The following is a 25,856-nucleotide window of genomic DNA, read 5'->3' as shown; positions in this document are numbered from 1 at the left end:
CATTCAAGTGTGTAGCTCACCTTAGTTGCTAAAGAAGTCTCGTACAATCCACATTCATCGCAAACAACACGTTCGCAGTCCACGCAGGCGTTCTGGCCATCCCGAGTCCCGTCTTCCCTTAACAACAGTTCCACCTTATTGCAAATAGGACACAAGTTTCTGCCTTTCGATTCATGCTCGGCCTCGGATCTTTTCTGAACTACACTTTGAGCATAAGATGCGTAATCCTCTTCCAATCTCCTGAAATAAGCACAAGTTGCAAAATCAGATTTAACAACATAAAAGACGTATTGTCGTAAATAACACTACCTTTAGTTCTTAGATAGAGTGAGCTGCATGCTTACGGGTCTGGACTGTTACTTCGATGAGCGCTTAGAGAGTACAGTGTAATCGACATGAATTGAATTCTGACCCAAGTAGCTCAATAGAGGTAAGTTTCAATTATGATTTCGATGAGTGGCAAGTTATAAACGTAAAAGACATATCTAATCTAAGACAGAGGTATCGCTTGGATGTGTAATTGTTTTAAAGAGCTATTATAAAAGTACCTGTAGAAAGGCACTTTGGAAATTTCATAAAAAAGAACTGGTGGTAGAACTGCACATTATGGTAATCATCAAAGCGCGTCATGAATCTGCCAGCGCAAAATAACAAGGGCTTAAAACACAGGCGTGTGGGATTTTTAAATATGAGTGATATATCAGGTACACGGTAAAAAAGACTGAATTGTTTTGGTTCTGAGAAGCCCGTATGGGCAAAAGTGGCTTTTCATAACGGATGTGTCGTTCATTTTAGTAGGCCAACCGTCTCAAACCTCATAACTACCGCTATATAAAATTAGATCAAACGTGAAAGAAACATTCAATTTTTAAAAAAGTTAAACAAAATCTAATAAAAATTAACGTGTTTTGGCACATAGTACAGATTTAAATACGGACATGTTAACATATATTTATATATGAATAGCTTTCAAAGTTATCTGGGTGGATCCTGTGCAGCAAATATAAGGCAGCCCGTCACCCAACACTAAGCGGCTAGGCTGTCGTGGTGTCCTTCGACTAGCCATAAAATCCGCTTTCTTGTTCTGAAGCAGGTAAAAAAAAATTTTAAGTAGTATGCCGTCCGGGATGTAGCCTGAGTGGTTACGCTCCTAATGCTGTGCCAGTCAGAGGGCTTAATCTTTTGACAATGATGGGAAACCCCTGTCATAATGAATTGGAAGGCCATCTTGCCCTATTGATTGCTTTCCATGTAAGTATTTTTGCCAATAGTGCCTGGTGAACCTTAATTTATCGAAGCCAGAGGTTTTACTTGGTTTTAGCAATGGGTAAAAAATCTTAAATACCCAAGGCTGATGAAAAAACTCTAAATCAAAGATCTAACTTCAATATGTTGAAGACCGTCCCATGTTTGATAAACGCTTTAGGATTTGTGCGACGTGAATTCTCGTAGGTAGTATAAATTCCATCTGATGATAGTTTTTCTGCATTAAATCCCATTTAGAACAAAATTCATTTGCTAATTAATGTCAGAAGCAGGTTTAGTTATGCTCACAATGTGAATTATTAAATGGACTTTATGAATTCACACAGATGCCACAACTGTTCTACCCAATATCCAAATTAGTACATGCACACTGTTATATCTGCATTTAAGGAACATGAATATTTGCACATGTAGGCTGATTTAGTTCCCTAATGGAAATTCCTTTTGTACAACGCGGTAACTGTCTAAATGGTTTTCCTATAATTTGCTAAATTTTGCTTGGGAATAAGTGAAAATGTCGACCTTACCAATGTGAATCGACCCAGTTAGGTGACTTGAGAGGAGTTGACTTACAAACGGACTTCTCTAATTAAGACGGTTGGTCAGCTGCTGTCGTCAGTGGGTCTGGCAATGATCTTTCAAGATGCCTTAAGAGACCATGTCTCTCAATGTTTAGAACAGCCAGAGGTCAATCAACCCATAGCCAAGTTCCAAGAAGTCGAAAAGAACTGGTGTAAAATTACTTTTCCCTTCCATTGTCCAGTACATACAGAACTATTTGCTTACCACAGAGAGCTCTGCAGTAATGCAATCTTCTACACACCAGTGATATAGGGCTGCACAGAGCGTTTCCACTTTCAAGAAACTTTATCGTCATGAATCCCCTACACTAGACAGTAAATATTATCGCCCTCCTGACAATGACGCAAAGCCCTAGCCCAGTGGGAATTTCTCAGACAGAAACCCCATTTCCTAAGTTAGCACCAGAGCAGGATTTAGAACAGGGTTAATTTATAAAACGGTTTGGCAGATTTCTTTGTTGACCGAAAATATACTGACAACCAACGTGATTCTGGATTAGCTTTATCTGACGTTTCTAATTATTCCTTGTCACAAATGATTTAACCGAGAACATCATCAAAAATATAACCTATAACCCACGCCATCAGACAGGAAGCGCGAATGATGACTGATGAAAATTGTCAGTTTGTGGTGACATTTGATGTATTGTTTAGGCTGGGGTAGAGAAAAACGCTGCAATTAAATCAATGACCATAGTCCTTCTCGAAAACAGTGCCATATCCTGTTTATCGAACTCAAGACAGAATTGCCTTCCTTACAAACAAAAACTCAAGCGATCAACCTGAAGAAATTCCACAATCTACGTGTTCAGTGGGCACCTGCAAAGATTAAGGAAAGTGATGTCTTTCTAAGAAAAGCATTTCTTAGAAAGTTCGTCCTAAATAACACTGATGGCGTCTTCATACCAAATTGTCGTCAATCGCCTTAAATTATTCACGGTTTTCAAAATGTTTTGTGTTGCTTGTGTGCAAGAGATCTACAGTAATCTCATACGAAACTGACAACACCCTCCTTAGAATCTGTAAAGCTTTTTTTTGAAGGAAATTTTTTCTACCACTGTATTTTATGTAAACACATCACAATGTGAATCCCACTTTTGGCTTCAAAAATGGCCGTCTCTCGATATGTTTCCAATTCCTTTAATGTAATGGCCTGGCAGCGTAACGACAACTTGGCAAACAGCAGGAATGTTTTTAAAATAGTTTTCTAATGGTATAGCGATGTTTCAGATAGGAATTTAATTTAAAACACATCGACTGCATTTACTTCTAGCATTATAAACTACTTCTACTAAGTCGGAATGATGATGTGCAAATTGGGTATATTGACGTATAATTTATTTCGATAATCAGATTTGTCTTATTTTTATTCATTAAAGTCTCACTTTATGTATGTCAATATTTGGTGTCTACATTTGTTCGTCGATAATGAATTGATTAGTTCAGTTGTGTGTCTGAGATGATTCCTGTAATGACGCCTTTCAAAATACTAGACTTTGGGGCTAAATCTTCATAAGAAACTGTTCACGTTGTTTCGCTATCACAACTAGGGGTTAAACATCTAACGCTTACCTAGCATCAATATCAATCCAACAGCCCAATTTTACCGTCATTCTTCTTTCTTTAGGAACAATACTAACAGCCACTTTCGAGGCGTTCTATCGATTAGCCAACAAACAAAAATAAATCACATGTTATGTAATCTGAAATATAACACAGAAGGTAATTATTCTGCTCGGTCATTGGACAATTAGCCACTCAGGGACAACAGGCCTGTGTAATTAAATCAACACTTATAAAATATTAGCCATTTGGTATATCGGCTCAATTCTTTTTCACCACATTCCCTGCAGCAGTGGGCCTGAGTTAAGCGGCCGCCATTACGAGATACACATCTTTGGGATTTCAATTTTCTCCTTGTGTAAAATCCATCAACTTGACTTAGTTGTGACCAGGGTATTTGTTTGCATATCACTCTGACTATCCAATGTTCGGTTAATTCCCTGGCTTTAAAAAGGCTATATTACAAATAGACAGGATAAAGTTCTCGGCAGAGAGATACATATAGTTGATATCCAAGAGGATACGACCAGTTCCTACAACAAATTGCCTTTGGAAGAACCAGAAAGACATTCGCTTGAGAATTAGTGGTTTGTCTGCCCTCATGGGTTAATAACAGAAGAAACACTATCATCGGAAAGGACGCCTCGTAATTCTTTCGTCCACACCTAGGTATCTGGAACATATCCACTGTGGGTACTTGATAACAGTTTGGACACCATATGCAGTTTAAAGCATTATAACTACGATTCACCTAATTGTATTACCTACAGTATTACTTTCAAGCACAACGAAGTTATTGGGTAGTTACCGATACTGTATTTACAATGTGTGCCAAATTCATTATGCCTGATGCTCCTTTAAACATGGTGTGAAGTGGCGGACGGATATTCATTTCTCACGGGAAAAGGCCAACAATTTTCTCTATATTTATTGTCCTCTTCGTGCACAGAACATATTAGCAGCTTAAGTAAACAAAGGTGTTATCAGTCTTTTGTCTACAGTAAATTCTGGATAAGTTATTGTAAAACATATTTCAATCAAAATAACGGAAAGAAACATACCAGGTTTAATGGTTGAAATTTTCACTAAGTCTAAGATGGCTTCCTGATCTCGGGGTCAGAAGTTGATTATCTAATCACATTAAGTCATGTATGGCTGAAGCCATTTTTCACCAGTTATACGTATGACCATGTGGCAACTATCACACTTGATTGCTCTGGATTTACTCTCCGTGTTGTTGTCTTAATCAACATATATATCAAAAGCACAAACTTTCGGCACCTGGATGGAAGATCGGCCTTATAAACCCAGTCTTAGACTGATATCGATGAAAAACAAATCAATCAGTCAGACTGTCATTGCATTGGCTAAATCATATTGTGGGAGTTTCTATCAAGAACGCCAACTAATGATGGTGGAGTCTAGAAGCGCATTAGGTGCGTACCAATTAAATTCACCAGCGAGTGTGGGTTTTCCACCTCCAGTGGAATTAATAAATTCTTAGTTCGTCTAGACGGAAAGCTAAATTACATCCGCCAAGTTCTTTTGTCGTCTTTTTGTGCACGAGCACAAAGGAAGGAACAGACTGGCCTCAGCACATAAACTGATCTAAGATTCTTAAGTCGACCCTGGCGGTCCTATAAACACAATGCTTTCGAAATCATATCTACAGAGTAAAGGCATTTCTATCAATTATAAAACAGCTCAATTTACATTTGAAGAAACGGGACTCACAGAAAGCAGGCCTATCTCACGGTAACATATATATATAGGCTACACCTATATATATATATATATATATATATATATATATATATATATATATATATATATATATAGGTGTAGCCTATAAGTACTGAAATAAACTGTAATGTTTGACGTTGAGCACTAGAAGCATTTGGCTTGCACTAAATCTTGTATAAGTATCATTTATAATATGTTTCGTTACTTTGCATGTTTATTTATTTACTTGCTTATTTGACTGGTGTTTCACGCCGAACTATTGAATATTTCAACTATACGACGGAAATGGTAAGAGTTTCACCCGACAGAGCCCTAGTGAAACGGTACTTAGTACGTATTTTGACTTTGAGCACTAGCAGTATGCGGATTGCAGTGAATACGCTATTATCAACAGTTCTAACAAGTATCAGGACTTAGTATGTATTTTGATCTTGAGGAATCAGTTTTAACTCGGTTCGATACTTGTTTTGCATATTAATGCAAATGTTCTTCAAGAACTCTCTGCTCATCATTCAAACGAGAAATAAATACCATATCTGGTAAGATGTTACTTAGCAAAATTCTAACTGTTACGCAATGTGACATGCTACAAGATATCGGTTTGCTTAGCATAAATGTTGAGTTTCAACTATACGGAAAACCTTTTGTGGCCAGCAAAGGTGAACAAGTAGCACTGGAATTCAATTATCACTGGAAGAGATCTACAGCATGTGTGTGTGACATACACGTACGCAACACTTTTAACATTAACAGATTATCATTAACGAATGCGTTTAGCCTTATGTTATCAAATGTTAAATTGTCAACATTTTCCAAAACTAAACCTGTTAATTTCACCTAAAAATGTTAAATTACGCCATTTTCTCACCATGTTGTAAAAGGTTTAAATTTCTAGCACTTTAGAAAGTGTTCATTTTATATTTTAAATGACTTTCCTCCTCCACCAATACGAAAATGTCGCACTTAACATTATCATATATATGTGTCATATGTACGGTATATATAACATATCAAAGTATGCGTCTTTAGAGAACTTTACCTTTCATGTGTATACCATGCACACGACGAAATTAAACGGAAAACGACATTTAATTTTATGTTCACCCATTTTGTGTCATGACCGTGAAGCATACTACCCTTGTGAAGTTTGGTCATTCAAATCTGGGCCAGACACACATATATTATAACGATAGTAGATGGAATAACATTACCATTAAAATTTTTAACATTTGGTCAGAGATGTACCGCAAAATGGTATGGTCGGCCGGCGAATGACATAATTGTCATAGAGTCTTTGACAAGAGACGACCACACGCTTACTTCGGACGGTATGGGTGTATAATTCCGTAGTACAAGGTATAAATGAATTTGTGGCAGCAATGATTAATTCATGGTTTAAATGGATTAATATCGACTGCGATAATAGACAGTGTAAACGAATCACTACTTCTCATGAATCATTCATAAAGCATTCTGGTTCAAAGCAAACAAAATACCAATTTACAAAACTCAATTTACTCAATAATAACAATTTTGTCATGCAAATTTATAAATTAGAACTTCTGGTTGTAATTTAAATATTGCTTTTTGTGCTTTCTGTCTGCAGGCTAAACGTACCATTTTAACGGTGGTTAAAAGTTTTGTAATATTTTGTAAAAAAAAAGCTTTTTGTAAGCCATGAATTCTCTATTCTGAGCTGTATGGATAACCAAAATACCATGGTTGAAGGAGAAAATAGTGCTTTATTTCTACCCAGCTGTACATGTTTGGCTTAGGTCGAATCGCGTACTGGGAGCGGCGAACGCCTATTAGAAGTCAGTGGCCTTGTACACTGACCCTATAGCTCAGGGACGTACGGGTAGCGACCAATATCGATTGATAGGTAACACTCTAAAGAGGTCACCATCATCCCGTCTAAATTAGAAGAAACCCCTAGAAACGCTCGGGATACCCGACTGTGTGAATGGAATCTGGCTGTAAATATATTGTATGATACTGCTTGCCAACATCCATGTCCATCAGTTGACCCCAAGAAGCAAAACCTTCACTACTTCAATACTTCATAACACTGTAGTGAGCAACGACCTATGGTGGAAATATCAACACTGATTGTACCATCACAGTAAAGGGAGGGAAGAGATTGGGAAATTGCACCCAAATACAAACCAGCAGAGAACTAGCTTTGGCGTCCCTCCTGAAGACAGTCTTCTCCGACCACGTTTGTTGCGTGAAAATTTATTAAATCTTTATTTGCGCTTGGGTATACAGCTGATGGCCTCATTTTGTTGCCAACGCTTGACGCTGTTCTTACTGTGCATGGCGTGGGGTGGGAAAACTCATACCGCGATTTAGGACATGCCAGTTGAATTAGATGCCTCATACGTCAACACTTGTACCTGAGAGGGTCTGCCTTGAAAGTGTCATATAGATTGTTCACTGGATTAGCCATGAGCCCCGTGCGTCAGCCATTTACCTAAGAGCATCTGCCTTCCACATTCGAGTGTCGTACAGATTATTCACTGATTCAAAAAGTGCCAGTTGACTCTGATGCCCCATACATAGACACTTGTACCTAAGAAGGTCCACCTTCCCCATTCGAGTGTCGTACAGATTATTCACTGGATTCAAAAAGTGCCAGTTGACTTCGATGCCCCATACATAGACACTTGTACCTAAGAAGGTCCACCTTCCCCATTCGAGTGTCGTACAGATTATTCACTGGATTCAAAAAGTGCCAGTTGACTTCGATGCCCCATACATAGACACTTGTACCTAAGAAAGTCTACCTTCCCCATTCGAGTGTCGTACACATTATTCACTGGATTCAAAAAGTGCCAGTTGACTTCGATGCCCCATACATAGACACTTGTACCTAAGAAGGTCCACCTTCCCCATTCGAGTGTCGTACACATTATTCACTGGATTCAAAAAGTGCCAGTTGACTTCGATGCCCCATACATAGACACTTGTACCTAAGAAAGTCTACCTTCCCCATTCAAGTGTCGTATAGATTATTCACTGGATTCAAAAAGTGCCAGTTGACTTCGATGCCCCATACATAGACACTTGTGCCTAAGAAGGTCTACCTTCCCCATAAGAGTGTATAGATTGTTCACTGGATTCACAAAGGGCCAGTTGACTTCGATGCCCCATACGTAGGACATTTTGATATCTCTAACCCAGAAAAATCTCTACCCTAAAAACAAAAACATTTTGAGAGTCCATTTCAGCAAGCCCAATAAAAACGACTGATCGACCCCCTTTTCTTGGTCTGTGGACAACAAAATGGACAAAAAGTTCAACGGGTATAAGCTACCACATCAAGAAGTTTTAAGTATATTGTGTATAATAGTCAATATGCGTGCCTCACACCGTTATGTAAATTATAAATTGTGGGAATTATCTTTGCACGCATAAATCCTTCCAGGTATCTGCCCTATGCACATCTATTATATAACGGACTCTGGTTTATGAGCTTGTGAATATGTAACTATATTGGAATTTCTCCTTAATTCGACTTATTATGTAACCAGGCTCGGTACACGCGTTTGTGAAGAGAACGGGTCTCCGCTAGTGGTTAATAATAAATGCGACGGTACTTATCAGCCTTTGGAACCCAACCCAGTTTCAACAATGAAGCTGAGGGGGCTGAAACTGTGATTAATTCGTGTGGATTTACTGTTATTTTTTGTTTTTTTTAGCTTAACCTGCTTTCTGTAACAACACGTCTCTTAATAAACGCAGCTGCATACATAAGAAAGTCAGAAGTAGTGTTTAGTACAAGTGCTGTTGTATATATGAGCATAGCAATAAGTTGGCCAAAGAGATAACTTTGGTGCAAGTGCAGTAGTGCGTACATGTGCGTAGCATTAAGTTAGCCAAACAAATAATTTTTGGTATAAATACAGTTGGATACATGTGTTAAGCACTAAGTTAACCAAACAGGTAATTTTGGCACCAGTTCCGTTTGGTAACTTTGATAACAGATAACTTTGGTACAAATACAACTGTGTGTGTGTCCACCATGATGTTGGCCAAGCTGATGAACTGAATATTATTTCAGTCCACTTCACAGGGTGCATAAAACATACATAAAGACTGCTCCTGTAAAGATCTAGGCCAGTTTCATTTCAGGGGCATTCTTCAGTTTCATCATTAAGAAATAAAAGAAGAATTGAAACTAGAGCTCATTCGTTACACATCCATGAATGTGTGTCCATTTCTGAGGCAACATCGCTTTGTTCCATTGTTCCTGGAACACGACCGGACATGGATGTATAGATCTACAACGGTGCAATGTTCGTGAATGATTTAACAAACCACAGGACCTGTAACTATTATATAATGTATACGATAATCCCAGATAGGACCAATGCCAACAGAGAACTGTACCCAAAGCGGCTCTTATTTTATATGTCTCTGGTTTATCTGTACATTGTACATACATCTATTGAGCAAACAAAGTATGGGGGAGGAGGCCCTGATTATCTTGTAGCTTCGACATTTCTCGACAACTATATTCCATGAATCCGACTCGGATTAGTTTACATCTTCTATTTGAAAGACTAGTTTTAGGGATCTGACCAGATTAAAGGGATGCTATGTAGCAGTGGAAATCTTCGCCTACACAACAGACATTACAAGTCCCACATTAAGCTCGGATTTAGAAGAAAATCCCGGGAGATATCAAATTGTCAGAAACAGACCGAGGGCTTATTCTTACGTTTCATTTCAGTATAAAAGAAAAGTTGTAAAATAAAAAGTGTTCACAGGAAAGGTTTCGCAAATCTCTGTAAAGTTGGAACGTCATGTTCGATTAACTTACATCTGCACAACACATTGACAAGAGGCAACTGGAAAAGCCATATAATGCCTCATTATCTCAAATCTTGTGGAGCATTTTTGATTCCATTTACAGTGTGAATTGTGCTTTAGACAATTTCTAATTTATTCTTTTCTTCAATGCATTTACTTATTTATTCACCAATGTTGTATTATTTTGTTTTCTACATAATACTTCAAAGCATATTACTTCATAATGATACATAACACTTGGGTAGTATCAGTCGACCATTTAAGTCATCTATCTAAACGATCAAATTTATCATTAGACCTAAAATGAATCGTGCAATGTGGCCTTCTTCACATCTTCACATACTGACCAGTGACAAACTTCCAAAGCTATTAATGCTTTTATTGCATACGACAGCTACACTATAACGGAAAGAATTTGCCAAATATTCAGACTAAAGAGAAAATATCCTACATCCTTCCTCAAGATTGTCCAAATATTGAAAAACCTACAACGTACATGTACAGAGTAAAACAAAAACAGAGACGTAAGCGGTGCAATACGCACTCTTTTTAAAATACCTCAATTAGAGTTTTATTTTAACTGTTCACGTAAATGTTAAAAATCATATTACACGCTCCTATATCGCTATGGTTTAGGAAGAATTAGGTAAAAAAATGATAATAGCAATTTATTATACGTCACTGGTCTAGAATTACTGAAAATGCTCTGTTGTCATCACATTTAATATTATAACATTAAAACAAATGATCCTCTACGATGCATGTTTGATATCTCATATACGAGCATATATCGTATAGTTATTTTTGAACCGGTTTAGGTCATTGATACCAACGCGCTATATTGCTAAGCCTGGAAGTCACAACTCGGATATCCTAGCCACGTATATGTTGACATTTAAAGTGTCACAATTACTTCGGCTTTTGTCCAGTTAATTATAGGAGACATGATATACGCAAGCAAAAGTGGTCGTGGGTTTCCTTCGACCATAATGCTGGCTGCAGTCGTAAAAGTGAAATATTCTTGGATACAGTGTAAAACGACAGTCAAATATATAAATACATAAATAAAATGCCCACTTAAATGCACTCGCCTAACGCACTGACTTTCTAGCTGTCTTGAGGCGACGTGGGATACCGTTTTTTCATATTTCACTTTAAGTATGTTACCCACAGCAGGTGCTCGTTTGTACTCTACATATGTACATGGACTTGTCCCTTGCACAAGACGGATCGGTTGAAGTACATACAGTGGCGTATTACTAGGAACCCATTTAATCGCCCTGAATGATATGGACTTAACAACGTAAACCTGAGACCGAGTCTGATAGGTAATTGATATTAAACTTGAGTATCATTATTATCTAAGTTGGTGCTGTGTACATTAAGCCTTGGATGATAAATGTTTGTCATAAACCAGAGATGAAGTGTAAGTTCTATTTATGCCCTTGACAACTTCATACAACGGTATTAGTGAATGGAGTTTCTGCAGAATCGTTGTCACTTCATTACCCTCACAAAGACATACATTGATACGGAAATGTACATGTCTGTGTGTTATGCGTCATAAAGGTTAACTCCTTTCCGAAAGGAAACATCTGTCGTTTATAGCCCACTTACTTCCATAGAGAAAGCTTACACTCTGTCTAGCTATATAACAAATCACATTAGCGATCTGTCGCGTGTGCCGATCGCGCTATAAGCAGGTGTGAAAACCGACTGATGCATTGATTCCATGTGAAAGCATAGTTAATTGCTCTCCCATAAGCACTGGCGTTCCCATTTCTAAGAGTTGTCATCTGCCTGAGCTTGTGGCTGTATAGATAGAGTTATATTAAAATCGGTGGCCCAAAATGTTAGCCTAAGGCTAGGATATACTGATGGCGGGTTTCAGCGCTGGAGGTTTCTGATCCAAGCCACTGGTCGCCGTAACCTTATTGAATTACTGCTGGAAGCATACACAATGCTGGCCATTACTCCGATTTAAGGCAGCATTCGGTGGCGCTGTATGCAAAAATACAAAATGCAACAGATAGTCTTTATTTCACACCACAGTTTGAATGTATATATATATATATATATATATATATATATATATATATATATATATATATATATATATATATGTATGTATACCATAATCTCCCAACACGTCCCATACATGAGTCCATCATTTAGCATACAGGAATGTGAGATCCATTTAACTGGATAATGTCGACTTGGATGAAGTTTACATCCTTGACACAGCTCACTGCTAAAGCAATATAATGTGATGAAAATTTGGTGATAGTCTTTTGTTGTCGGAAAATCTTTATACATCCTGTTATATGCTAATTGTGACCAATGATCTTATGTAGCTTTTTGTGCCTGCTTGTATGGCATACTCAAATGCAAGGCATCCACTAACAGTACGGCGTTTGAGAGTATAACCATCCATTATATGGGAAATATGGGTATATTTAACTCCACTTATGTGCTAATGGAAAATGAAAAATATGTCTTCCTATATCACAAGCGACAGCAGATAATACAACCAATCTAGGTTTCAATATCACCTGACAGCTTGTCACACAGGTGATGACTTACCTGACACGCTCCTCTTCCTCTTCTTGCATTTCTTTCGCCCGTAATATCACAGAGTTTATCTGGGCGATCTCCTCTTCCGTGAGATTGCTCAGATCGGGCTCAGGGGGGTCCTCGGGGGTCTGTTGTAAATTTGACCCCACCGACGACTTTCTTCTGGAGCTCACCGATAACACGGAGAGTTGCTCCGATGTTGGGGTCTCGCTCGGTGTAGGTGGGGTAGAGCTTGTTTCGTTCCCCATTCTGCTCTACATAGGATGCATGAGAGGAGGGCTGAAGGACCTGTGATACTCAGATGAAACAACAGCACATCAGCTAAATCGTTCCATAGTGTCACTTGCCGAGCGACCTTTTTACATGGCTAATGGTACGGCAATTTTAGTCGCTAGAGCCGTGGCCGTGCAACGCCACGCACATGTTATCACCGACATGGTTATGGCCTGGAAATGGGGGTACCCTTTCCGTAGACAGCCGTCTGGTGTCACAAATCAGGCAGGGACAAGAGAGTCTATCAAACACACACTGAACTAATACACAAAAGGCACTTCTCTGTTGAATGTAGAATAATCCAACACAACTTGTCTGCTGACACCGGCAAGAGGTTGCCCATGGCTAGTGCAGCCTACCCGCCATGTCCGTATATGCCCAATGCGGGTCACCAGATAATAGTGGAAGAATATAAGCAATCGATACTTAGCTAGATGTTTATCAGTATGGCTATAGAACCAATCCCGCGTGTCGATGGAGGCTTTCCATCCCAGGCACCGAGATCGACAGAGACCATTCCGTGGCTGTGTGCGCCATTAGCAGCGTCGACTCTCCTTTGCCAATAATACCGAACGGCCAGGACGAGAGTGAAATGCATTCAGCTGCACAACAGCGTATACTGCCACCGAACGCTCGACGCCAATCGATGGCGGGTGGTCTCAGAGAGGAATGCTGGCTGGATCGCCTGGCTTCCATTCAATAATCATTACCATCTCCCCGTAGCCAAGGAATCGGTCGAACCATTTTAATATTGCCTAGGTTATGGAGGGAAGCCACTGAGAGATGCTGTGTCGAGACTGCCCTCACTGTCCACACGCTTGATGCGCTGCCATGGAAACACGTTCTGCTGTCCCCGTGGATGTAACCCTATTGCCCTATTTTAGGGTGGTGCATGTACAGAACCACTGCTGGGTCAGATCCGACGGACTGTTCTCACCTCACATTTATACACAAAATTAACATTTCACCCTTAAACAATGGTCTGCCGATGACACATTTATAGCGACTCGGATAAGACTGTGTTGCGCTTAACGCAGGAGTTAGAAGAGAGTGAGTGTAATTATCGACAAAGATCTTTGGTATTACAGCGCCAACATGAGTCGGTGGTGACTATGTACAGAGATGAGGTCACTGCTAGGTCTCAGTGACATGACTATACGGCGCATCCATCTCTAAACGAGATGTTCCATACGGTTAACCATACTAGGGCAAAATTAAAAACAAAAACCAGATGACCGGATCAATTAGGAAAGCGATAACTCCATGGTTTTCATAGCACACCAGGTTTGCATCTAATATGCATATCCACATATATCTAATTGAATACAAATTAATATAATACCAAATAATTACACACTTGTGGAATCAATGACGTATGTGCTTAGTAACACAAATCGTTGCAAGTTACACGTTTCTTATCAGTATTAAACTCTGTTATTCATAGAGAAAGCTAGTGGCATGTAAAGTGTCTTGGCCAGGGCCCAGTAGCTCAAAACTGTTTTAAGACTTAATACCCGATTTAACTTTAAGCCAAGTTTTCAATTTTCTATTCAGCAAAAAATACAATTAAGTACAAAAAATATTAAATATGAACTAAATCTGCTGCTGTTATAGTTTGACAACTGCATTGATTGCAGAGTTTGGCTAAAATTTTAAGCATAAAATATGACTTAATACCAGTGTAACACTTTCGAACAACTCGGCCCAGGAATATATTTTTGCAACTTTTTATTTAAAGATCAGTTTCATTTTTACGTTTATTTTTATATTCGACCATTTTTGATAATCAGTATTGACTGATAATGCCATTAACCGCCTATAGTTACTTACCGTAAAATACATAGCTACATGTATATTATTAAGTCATCGAGCGAAACAAACATAAGTCTAAAATAGCTAAACTATATCTCAGATGTAAAACTCCCTTTTTCGTAACAGTCTAGCCGGCAGTATACAGATAGATGAGTACCACAGGTTTTCATGAAAAGCACTGCTTAAAGACAACAAGAAAAAACATTTTTTATCATGGTATTATTTTTTTTATAACAATTCCTTTTAAAACTGGTCATATTAAGTTTTTTTAATCCATGTACCCAAATATCTACCAAAAACCTAAATCAACTAGCTGATCAATTTTCTATACTGTTCATGAGAAAGCAAAAACAAATCATTAATCATGAACCATGGTTTGGTTCAAACATGAAATGAATAGTTTGTTACTCCGTTTTTATTTGTTTACATGAGCTACATTTAGTTACTTTTTATCCAGATATCATCTTCATTGACATCAAACACTGCATTTGGTGTACGCTGAACTTCTGTGTTTGGTATGGGCTAAAGCTCGGTATAGCTGATTTTGGCTAACAATTATGACTTAAATGTCAGAGTTATACCTATACCGTCTCTCATAAAGAGTTTTTGGACAATATACCCTTGGTAAGTTGTGAAAGAATTATACATGTAGATTGGCGTATTTAGTATTTACCGTAATTTAGCAATACACACACACTATATATATATATATATATATATATATATATATATATATATATATATATATATATATATATATATATATATATATTATAAAACTGTACCTCATCCACTGAAGCATTGCGTTTATACATATATGTATGTACATGGGATGCATTTGAGCCCAGAAATCCCTTATGCATATGGAAATGAACTTCCCCTGGGATTCCAGACATTGCCGACGGGCTTTCATTACCGGTGAAATATTAGAATCTTATCTGATCTATTCGCTGTCATGATAAACGCCCACCAAGCTATATCGCTGACAACACTATATAGTATATACCGATTCCAGAAATGCTTCAATTTCTTGTACGTGAGCACCTTTCAGTTGAAAGGGAAACTGCGTTTGCCTGCGCGCAATTCACCATCCTTATAATGCAAGGTGGAAACATAAAATGTCTTACAGCTATAGCTATGCTCTTCGTCGTTTTTCCCCATGAGCCAGCCGGAGCCACCATGGAAATTTGTGCATTTGAAATGTTATGGACAATCGTGCAACTCTAACATTTACCGTCAGAAAATGGCACGGATCATTGATATGTCTTTCTGTTTTCATATCAGCGTCAGAATTGGATATTCATTTCTTTGTTCATTCATGTGGATTTTGTAGGATTTTGAATTTACTGGTTTATGTCGTTTCAAAATGAGTCTGCCGAGCCCTATTATACAGCTTTCATGTATCTGCAGCCAAACAAATTTGTCATATTCCCCCATGTGTAAATGTTTTCTCTAAATAAAGCTTGGCTAAAGGGAGATAACGATTTAGCGATCAGAGACCATGATGGATTCTTTCCCCTGTTCCAGCTTAAACCCTTACACATATAACTATGAATCGAACAAAAAATAATTCAACATAAGGTTGACTGTTGACTTTCACATTTGTTAGGTACGACAGGATGTTTTAAAACAGTGTGTTATTTTGATGCTTGGATAATTTAAACCAATTTAATTAATCAAAAATCAAAACGCTAAACACATATTGTTACTTGTAGGGTGCCGTTTGGACCGAAGTAGATCCAAACTGACACGAGATCCTGTACGAAAACGAACCATCTATATCTCTACTAAATATATAGTTTCAACTTGCCAGACAGGTTTGCACGGAAACGGAAGTAATGCGTTATTAATTCTATTCAGGCTATAGCGATGTTTAACGAGAAAAAATAGCATAATAATCCAGCATTTTTTCCATTTTTTGTGTAAACCACACTTCAGTAGAAAGGCCGATTTACACCACATGCGTTATATACAACGCAAAATTAGACTGCATGTGGAAATTTCAAAAAATAGTTCAGTACGTGTCTTTGACACTGTGCAAAGAGTAAAGCTAGAGGCAAAAAGTAACAGCTATATCCTGTGGTATTAAAAGTGAACATAAGTAATGTACAAGAAACGTGACCTTGAAATCATACTAAGGTTTATTCCTGGTGAAGGACTCATAGCCAAAAATGTTACTCATCATATGCTCTATAATTAGATGTTTTATCATTATGAAATCTTTTAAATTGAACTGAAGTTTACGTTCCGAAATAATCTAATTTCAACATTATAATATGTCACAACACCACCTGAATAACTGACGTGATTCTGACGTGATAATGTAAATAATACTGCTAACTTAAGATCAAATAACTGAGATTTAAGTAGTACACACAAGGTAAAGTTTTTGTCTCATATGAAATACACTTATACATAGAGAGCCTCTCGCAGTCGAATAAAAGTATGTTTGGTTTGCACCTCGCACTTTTCATATGACGACGAGGAGTCATTAGATGTGTGTACATATACTGTGTCACCTTGTGGCATGGCGAGTCCTTGCCACCAAATTACTGAAGTATCATGTCGATGACACCAGTCATAACACCCTATCCAGTCGCATTACACTGACACTGGCCCAACCAGTCCTGTTTCCTTGCTCTATATAATCACCATTTCCTATGTACACAAGGGTCCGTTTATAAAAAAAATTATTAGATTTAATTTAGAGTTGTTGACGTTGTACTCAATGAGTCTTGACACGATGGCGATGGGTGTTACTGGTGATTATGTATAGGGTGAGCTATCAACTTCTGGAAAGTTATTGTCGAATATTCCCACTCATGATGTATAGTCTTCCATGTAAAAATATGAGAACGTTAAACCGTGCAGAGAGATCCATGATTGCCACTGTTCGCTCATTGTCACAAAACACCACCCGCACTGAACGTAGCGGTTGAATTTAGAAATTCAAACAAGAATTACAGGGATTTGATATGGACGCGATCTGTTGTGTCTATGCACTTTTCCAATACACAGGTACATTAGAGAGCATAAAGGCCGTCTTTCTCTTTTCTCATTTTAATGGTCAAGACCACATTATCCTTCGTAATTAATCAACAAAAATGTTGTATCCTTCGGTTAATTAATTTAATGCTCCTTTTTGAACTTATCAAAACTAAGACTGCCATGTTTCTCTGTAGTATTTAACTTAATCAGTTGCTCTTATTGCTTTTGCTGCCGGAAGGCTATATGATACCACGGAATATTTGCACGTTATTTTCTTGATTTATAAAATGAAGACATCAAGAAACAGAAAGTTTAAAAAAATATTAACCACGCGTCATCTTTACCGCAGGTGCTTAATATAAATGTATATCAAACTGTGACTCCCTTAAACCATGTGACCCCGAACTTCATAGCCCCTGTTAAGGCAAAAACGTTAATTATAATTGTAAATAATATACATACGCTGCTGGCAGTATTACTTAGCAGAAAATAGTCTGACGTGTGCTGTGCACTTCATTTTATTGCTCTGAAGCTCTAATAAAGCCTATCTCTGTAGAAGAAACAGATTTATACCATATAGGTATTTTATTTATACTTATGTTATACATTATATACGATGGGGGCCGAGGTAGCTAGCGTGTCAAGACGGCGCAATGATGTAGGCGCCTCTCACCAATGTGGCCAACTTGCGGATGGTCGTGGGGTTAGAGTCCGGTTTCCTTCCACCATACAGATGGCCGCTGTGGTATAAGTAAAACCTATATGTTACAGCATAATAATGCATTCAATCAGTCAGGCAGCAAGCCAGTTGGTTAATCAATTAATTCATAATTCAGCATGTTCTCAGACTGTGATCCAGTCATATGGTCTGTCCATCTGTGTGTCAGTTTGACTTTTAGTCATTTATGAACTCAGTCGATCAATAAGTCATGTTGCCTTTTACTCCACGAATCAGTCCACCAGTTAGTCTATCAGATCAATCCGTCATATTGCCAATCACTTATTAACTCAATCAGTCATTAAGTTCATCAGTTAGTCTATCAAATGACCAGCGATCCTGTCTGTCACTAAATCAGTCAACCAATTCTCAGTTGGTTTATAACCTGCGATTTCAACTGTCAGTCATTCAACCGCTTAGTCAAGCAAGTATCAGCCTCTTAGGCCCATTAAATTACTAGTAAGTGGCAGTTTATGACTAGTTACCTTGTTAGTATGTCACATATACCTTGTCAGTATGTCACTTTTACCTAGTCAGTATGTCACTTTTACCTAGTCAGTATGTCACATATACCTTGTCAGTGGGTCACATATACCTTGTCAGTATGTCACTTTTACCTTGTCAGTGGGTCACATATACCTTGTCCGTATGTCACTTTTACCTTGTCCGTATGTCACATATACCTTGTCAGTATGTCACTTTTACCTTGTCAGTATGTCACATATACCTTGTGAGTGGGTCACTTATACCTTGTCGGTATGTCACATATACCTTGTCAGTAGGTCACTTATACCTTGTCGGTATGTCACATATACCTTGTCAGTAGGTCACTTATACCTTGTCAGTATGTCACTTATACCTTGTCAGTATGTCACTTATACCTTGTCAGTATGTCACATATACCTTGTCAGTAGGTCACTTATACCTTGTCAGTATGTCACTTTTACCTTGTCAGTATGTCACATATACCTTGTGAGTGGGTCACTTATACCTTGTCGGTATGTCACATATACCTTGTCAGTATGTCACTTTTACCTTGTCGGTATGTCACATATACCTTGTCAGTGGGTCACATATACCTTGTCAGTATGTCACTTTTACCTAGTCAGTATGTCACATATACCTTGTCAGTGGGTCACATATACCTTGTCAGTATGTCACTTTTACCTTGTCCGTATGTCACATATACCTTGTCAGTATGTCACTTTTACCTAGTCAGTATGTCACATATACCTTGTCAGTGGGTCACATATACCTTGTCAGTATGTCACTTTTACCTTGTCCGTATGTCACATATACCTTGTCAGTATGTCACTTTTACCTTGTCAGTATGTCACATATACCTTGTCAGTATGTCACTTTTACCTTGTCAGTATGTCACATATACCTTGTGAGTGGGTCACTTATACCTTGTCGGTATGTCACATATACCTTGTCAGTAGGTCACTTATACCTTGTCGGTATGTCACATATACCTTGTCAGTAGGTCACTTATACCTTGTCAGTATGTCACTTATACCTTGTCAGTATGTCACTTATACCTTGTCAGTATGTCACATATACCTTGTCAGTAGGTCACTTATACCTTGTCAGTGTCACTTATACCTTGTCAGTATGTCACTTATACCTTGTCAGTAGGTCACTTATACCTTGTCGGTATGTCACATATACCTTGTCAGTATGTCACTTATACCTTGTTAGTATGTCACATATACCTTGTCAGTATGTCACTTTTACCTTGTCAGTATGTCACATATACCTTGTCAGTGGGTCACATATACCTTGTCAGTATGTCACTTTTACCTTGTCCGTATGTCACATATACCTTGTCAGTATGTCACTTTTACCTTGTCAGTATGTCACATATACCTTGTCAGTATGTCACTTTTACCTTGTCAGTATGTCACATATACCTTGTGAGTGGGTCACTTATACCTTGTCGGTATGTCACATATACCTTGTCAGTAGGTCACTTATACCTTGTCGGTATGTCACATATACCTTGTCAGTAGGTCACTTATACCTTGTCAGTATGTCACTTATACCTTGTCAGTATGTCACTTATACCTTGTCAGTATGTCACATATACCTTGTCAGTAGGTCACTTATACCTTGTCAGTGTCACTTATACCTTGTCAGTATGTCACTTATACCTTGTCAGTAGGTCACTTATACCTTGTCGGTATGTCACATATACCTTGTCAGTATGTCACTTATACCTTGTCGGTATGTCACATATACCTTGTCAGTATGTCACTTATACCTTGTCAGTATGTCATATATACCTTGTCAGTATGTCACTTATACCTTGTCGGTATGTCACATATACCTTGTCAGTATGTCACTTATAGCTTGTCGGTATGTCACATATACCTTGTCAGTAGGTCACATAAACCTTGTCAGTAGGTCACTTATACCTTGTCGATATGTCACTTACCTTGCTCAGTTGGTTCAGCGTTGAAACAAACAATAACAGTTCCCTTCAATGAGCACGATCACCACAAGAACCAAGATACTCGATTTGCACTTATATTATGACTGTTTCTCTTCTGAAAATCGATCATGCTGTATTCCATTTGATTTGTAGCATTCCACAAAAACTGCATATTTTTTCGAACGGTGCGATTTGGTTTTACTTAACTACTTGGCACGACAGATTCAATCGTACGAGCATGATACACAACATGGATACGGATATAAATTTATGAGCATTGAACATTTCTTGCATCTTCCCGGCATGATTAAAAACTGATTGTTTCCTTATAAATGAATCCGTCTTACGGTCCAACCTTATACTTTCTTAGTGTTTTGTATTGAACGTTATTTGGGTCTTGGCCTAGTGACTGCTGACCAGGAACGTCCATTAGGGTTGGCGATTGTTATTGTTTTTCTGCCCGTGAGCCTAGGGTATAGGTGCTCGTGTCTTCCTAGGTCAAATGCTTTTCGAGAAAGACTGGTCAAAGGCAGATGATCTACTGGCTTTTGCAACAGTGTTGTAAACACGTTTCAGATTTATCGGCAACATTAGTGTCTATTGTCACTAATACACGTTCTACTGTACACCTGTCAATACAACAACAATATTGCTGTACCCCAATAAGGGCCTCATACTTGATAGATATTTGATAGATTTGAACTCATGATGAAAATGGGTTAAATTAAACAGCAGAAGTTTCTGATTACACAGTACTGTAATTGAGTGTACATGTATACAACTCCATGAATACAACTGGCGTATGTCTGCTTTCATCTACACTTTACAGAACATTAATGGCTAGTATTCACAGCACTTTGTCAGAACAGGTGATGGCGATTACCTTACACCACATGTGTCCGTTTGTAAGAAAATAGAGTGAAAACCAACTCGCACAAACAACGCAGTACACCGTGTCACATACAACCATCTCGGGCTTAAAGGATTAATATATACAACTGTTACAACAGTCCCGGTTCAGACACAGAACTACAGACAATATTCGTGGCAGCGATTCGGAAAGTTCCTCTTTCAGTTTAGTACAATAGATAATGATGAATTTTGTTTCGTGTCGTGAAAGTATCTAAATGAGTTAATAGGATCGTGGGTGTGGAGTGAGACACATATCATGTAAATTACATTTATCTGATAAATGATCTGTATTGAATTTCCAGACTGAACAGCGACTAGCTTTGTTTATTAATTATTCTATAGATATCTCATCAGTTACACAAAATGCATGAGTGCATAAACAACTCCATCAGTTATCTTTAATTTATTTGTCATTCTTCAAAAACAGAAATACAGAAACCGCATGCATACTACTCACCTATATCAGATCTTGTACAGGTCATAATTTGCGATTATCAAGACAGCAACGATCGTTTTTTTTTTCTAATTCTGCTTAAGAGATAGTGCTAGATTATGTGCCCTAGGTACTGTTTAAGCATTTACATGAACAGTTAGAATAAAACCCTAAGTGAGGTAAATTGACAAGAAGCTGTATTTCACCGGTTTCGTGTGACCATTTGCTAATTATTACACTGTCGTCTCTGCTCTGGTTTTACTCTCTCTGCTTTGCGTCTTTATTGTATTACAATACAGTATTATTATATTATAATACAATATTATATATTTGCATGTTCTTTCTTACAGCTACCTTTCTGTCTATTGCATATGGACATGCAGGCGGAAATAAACAATGCCCTAGTGCGGTTATATTAAAAAGATTAACTTCCTAGAATACATGTGTGTGGACTGTTTTTAAATTTTTGGTTTGGAGGGTGGCGGGGGGACGGGCAGAAATAGCAAAGCACTCTTAATGCTGACCAGCCTTCGGCTAGGCAAGATTACCTGTGAGATTTCAGAAATAACATTCTGTTGACACTGTATGAAGGTTAAATCATGCTGAACGGTACATATTATATCGTTCTTTGTGTCGTGGTTACATATCTGTAGATCTGTTTTTGTCATAATATCTTTGTTTCATCAGATTACATTATATTAAATAACTTGATTATTTCTGTAGCACTAACAGCCGCCTGTGTAATTAAAGGCAGCCTCTTCACTAGGAAGGACTGTTAGCAAACTGCTGATGGTCTTGGGTTTACCCCGTGCCCTGTATGGTTTCCTCTCACCGTAATGGTGGAGGCAGTCGTAGAAGTGAAATATTCTTAAGCGCCGCGTAAAACACCAATCAATTAAATTAAATTATTGGCTTGGAACGATAATGTTGATCGTGTCATTGTATAAATGATAAAATTCAATTAAATAATGTGTAGACATTACTGTATGGACATCACTGAAGCATCGCGGATCTAAGGTTGTACCATCATAAGTGTGTAGGCATCGCTGAAGCATTGCAGAGAAAAGGCTGTATCAGCGTCACTGTTGTTACGACCCAAACTGTCTGTATTATAAAGAGATGGCTTGTTCGAAATACACGACAGTTTAGCTGCACAAAAAAGTAACCAAAACCAGCAGATTTTATTTTACAACAATTTATTAGGTTTAACAAGAACAGATAACAAGACTTACAAATACTAAAGTACTTAAGTTTAACAAGAAAGGATAGCAGTATCTATACAAATACTAAAGTACTTACATGTACAACGGTGTCAAGTCCAAACGGACGCATACACTCCACAATGCTTAAAAATTGCACAGAGGCAATATTCATAAGAGGGAAAATCCACAGTATAACTGAGTGTATGACGAAATATACACAAAATTCCACAGACAGGGTCCGTGTACTAATAAGCACTGTGTACACAAGAGCACAAATTAAATATACAAGTTCAGTGCTCGGTGGAGATAGGACATAACAAAGCCAGAGGCTTTAAAGACACCAAAATTCAGCACAAAAGGCCTACTAAAGTAACACACAGCGAAAGCATCCAAAACTCTCAATAATTCCCCTTTCTCTTCCTTTGACCTGCCTTCATAGGTCTTATATAGACTGGTGGAATTTTCTAGAATAAGAAAATTCTTGAACACTTGTAAACAAACGGGCCCCGAACTGAGCGTATTCTGGAACATTCTAAGGCAGAGGCAGACAGCAGGCCCTGAACTCAGCATATGTAAACAGTGGCAAGCTAAATTTAGAAGCTGACGGCAGTTGTGCACATAACACTGTGCAGGCATTGCTGTTTGGGCATCATAGAGCTAAGTTTTGTATCAGCATCATTGTAAAGGCATTACTGTGTAGACATCACTGAAGCATCGCGGAGCTAAGGTTGTATCATCAGTGTTTAGGCATTACTGTGTAGACATCATTGAAGCATCGCGGAGCTAAGATTGTTCCATCATCATTGTATAGACATTGCTGTGTAGACATCACTGAAGCATCGCGGAGCTAAGGTTGTTTCATCATCACTGTGTAGACATTACATCACTAAAGCCCCGCGGAGCTAAGATTGTTTCCTCATCATTGTGTAGGTATTACTGTGCACACATCACTGAAGCATAGCGGAGCAGAACCACTGTGTATGACTACACTGCGCAAGTATCAGTGAGTAAGTATCACTGTATCAGAACCACTGTGTATGAATATAAGCGTCATGTCCGACATTCGTATACCATTCGTAGTCCGTAAAGGGCGTTCCAAGTCGATAATCGCAAGATCCATTTCCAAAACAACGTTTAACATTAGCTCCCAAAGACAAAGGTATGTAAGAAATTTTACAAATAGCAAACAGAGCCGGTAACACACAAGTGAGAAGCGGTCATCAGTTTTCAATGATGCCGGGCAGACAGTGGATATTCCAGGCATTAATTCCATATCAAAGTTCAAATTCGTAGTCCATGAATGAGTTCCAGGTCAAATAACAATTAAACAAGGTATCTCAGTCGCACTTCGATTCCAACTGTTCATAAAGGCATCATGCAGATGTAATGAGCATGGCTGCCTTTGCGGCCCCTAGCCCTCAAGTTATGCGGTATGAGATACAACTCGAAAATGACTAGCGTTACAGATCTTAACCGAACAGACTGTGATTCAAAAGTAACGGGCGATTACGTCTTTCCCGTTATTATGTAAGGATCTCATACTACAAGAGGCACCATCTACTGTGTCCACTGTGTAAGTATCACTGTATCAAAACCACTGTACCAGAACCACTGTGTATGAGTCCACTGTGTAAGTATAAGTGTGTAAGTAGCACTGCATCAGAACTACTGTGTAGCTGTCCTGCGTAAGTATCACTGTATCAGTACCACTGTGCAGGAGTCATTTGTAAGTATCAGTGTGTAAGTAGCACTGTAATAGAATCAGTGTGTAAGAATGACTGTGTAAGTACAACTGTGTAAGTACACCTGTATAAGTACCACTGTGTAAGTACCAATGTGTAAGAACCACTGTGTAAGAACCACTGTGTAAGTACCACTGTGTAAGTATCATTGTGTAAGAACCATTGTGTAGGAGTCCACTGTGTAAGTACCACTGTGTAAGTATCATTGTGTAAGTATCATTGTATTAGAACCATTGTGTAGGAGTCCACTATGTAAGTAGCACTGTATAAGTACCACTGCATCATCACTGCATGCGTGAGCATTCCTGTGGTATCATAGCTTTGTCAGTAAATTACTGTTTAAGAATCATTCTGTCAGCCCCTCTGCATCTGTAAGGTCAAACTAACCATCAGTCATTCTAATAAGCTCAAGCTTTTTATTTTAATATTACATACACCTCAATGGGAAATTGTCGATTTTGTTGTTGTTGTAAACCCCCTTAGTTGGCTTTATGGATTGCACGGGAACCGAAGTATGGCATGCAATACACCTAAATACCCAATATACTCAATTTTCACAAGTAAATCACATAGCTATTTGAAGGAGAAGAAATCATAAAAATGATGTAATGAAAGAGCTTCGAAACTTATTTGTAAATATAGGCTTTAATATTTTTGGAGATTTTTTCTTTCAAGAGAAATGTTATTTTAAAATATTTTTGTATGGTGGGTATTTGGGACCACCTCTCATTTTTGCACAATAATGTTCTAAATAATGATGTGTCGCATGTTTATATCCAAATACTTGTATTTAATGTGAA

General features: G+C 38.2%; 1 protein-coding gene across 1 annotated transcript in view; it reads right to left on the bottom strand.

Annotated features, from left to right (window-relative positions):
* LOC135471002 (uncharacterized) overlaps positions 1-12,870 on the bottom strand; it is a 56,202-nt gene extending 43,332 nt beyond the window's left edge. Inside the window, exons 1-2 of the mRNA XM_064750050.1 lie at positions 12,552-12,870; positions 21-240 (exon numbers count right to left, since the gene is read on the bottom strand). Of these exons, the coding sequence (XP_064606120.1) occupies positions 21-240; positions 12,552-12,790 (459 nt within the window). The 5' untranslated portion in view covers positions 12,791-12,870. The remainder of the gene's footprint in view (positions 1-20; positions 241-12,551) is intronic.
* Positions 12,871-25,856: the final 12,986 nt, after the last annotated feature.

This window comes from Liolophura sinensis, chromosome 7, assembly GCF_032854445.1.
Source record: "Liolophura sinensis isolate JHLJ2023 chromosome 7, CUHK_Ljap_v2, whole genome shotgun sequence".
Taxonomy (NCBI): domain Eukaryota; kingdom Metazoa; phylum Mollusca; class Polyplacophora; order Chitonida; family Chitonidae; genus Liolophura; species Liolophura sinensis.
Note: the sequence above shows the minus strand (reverse complement) of the source record. Positions and strands in the feature narration are given on the sequence as shown.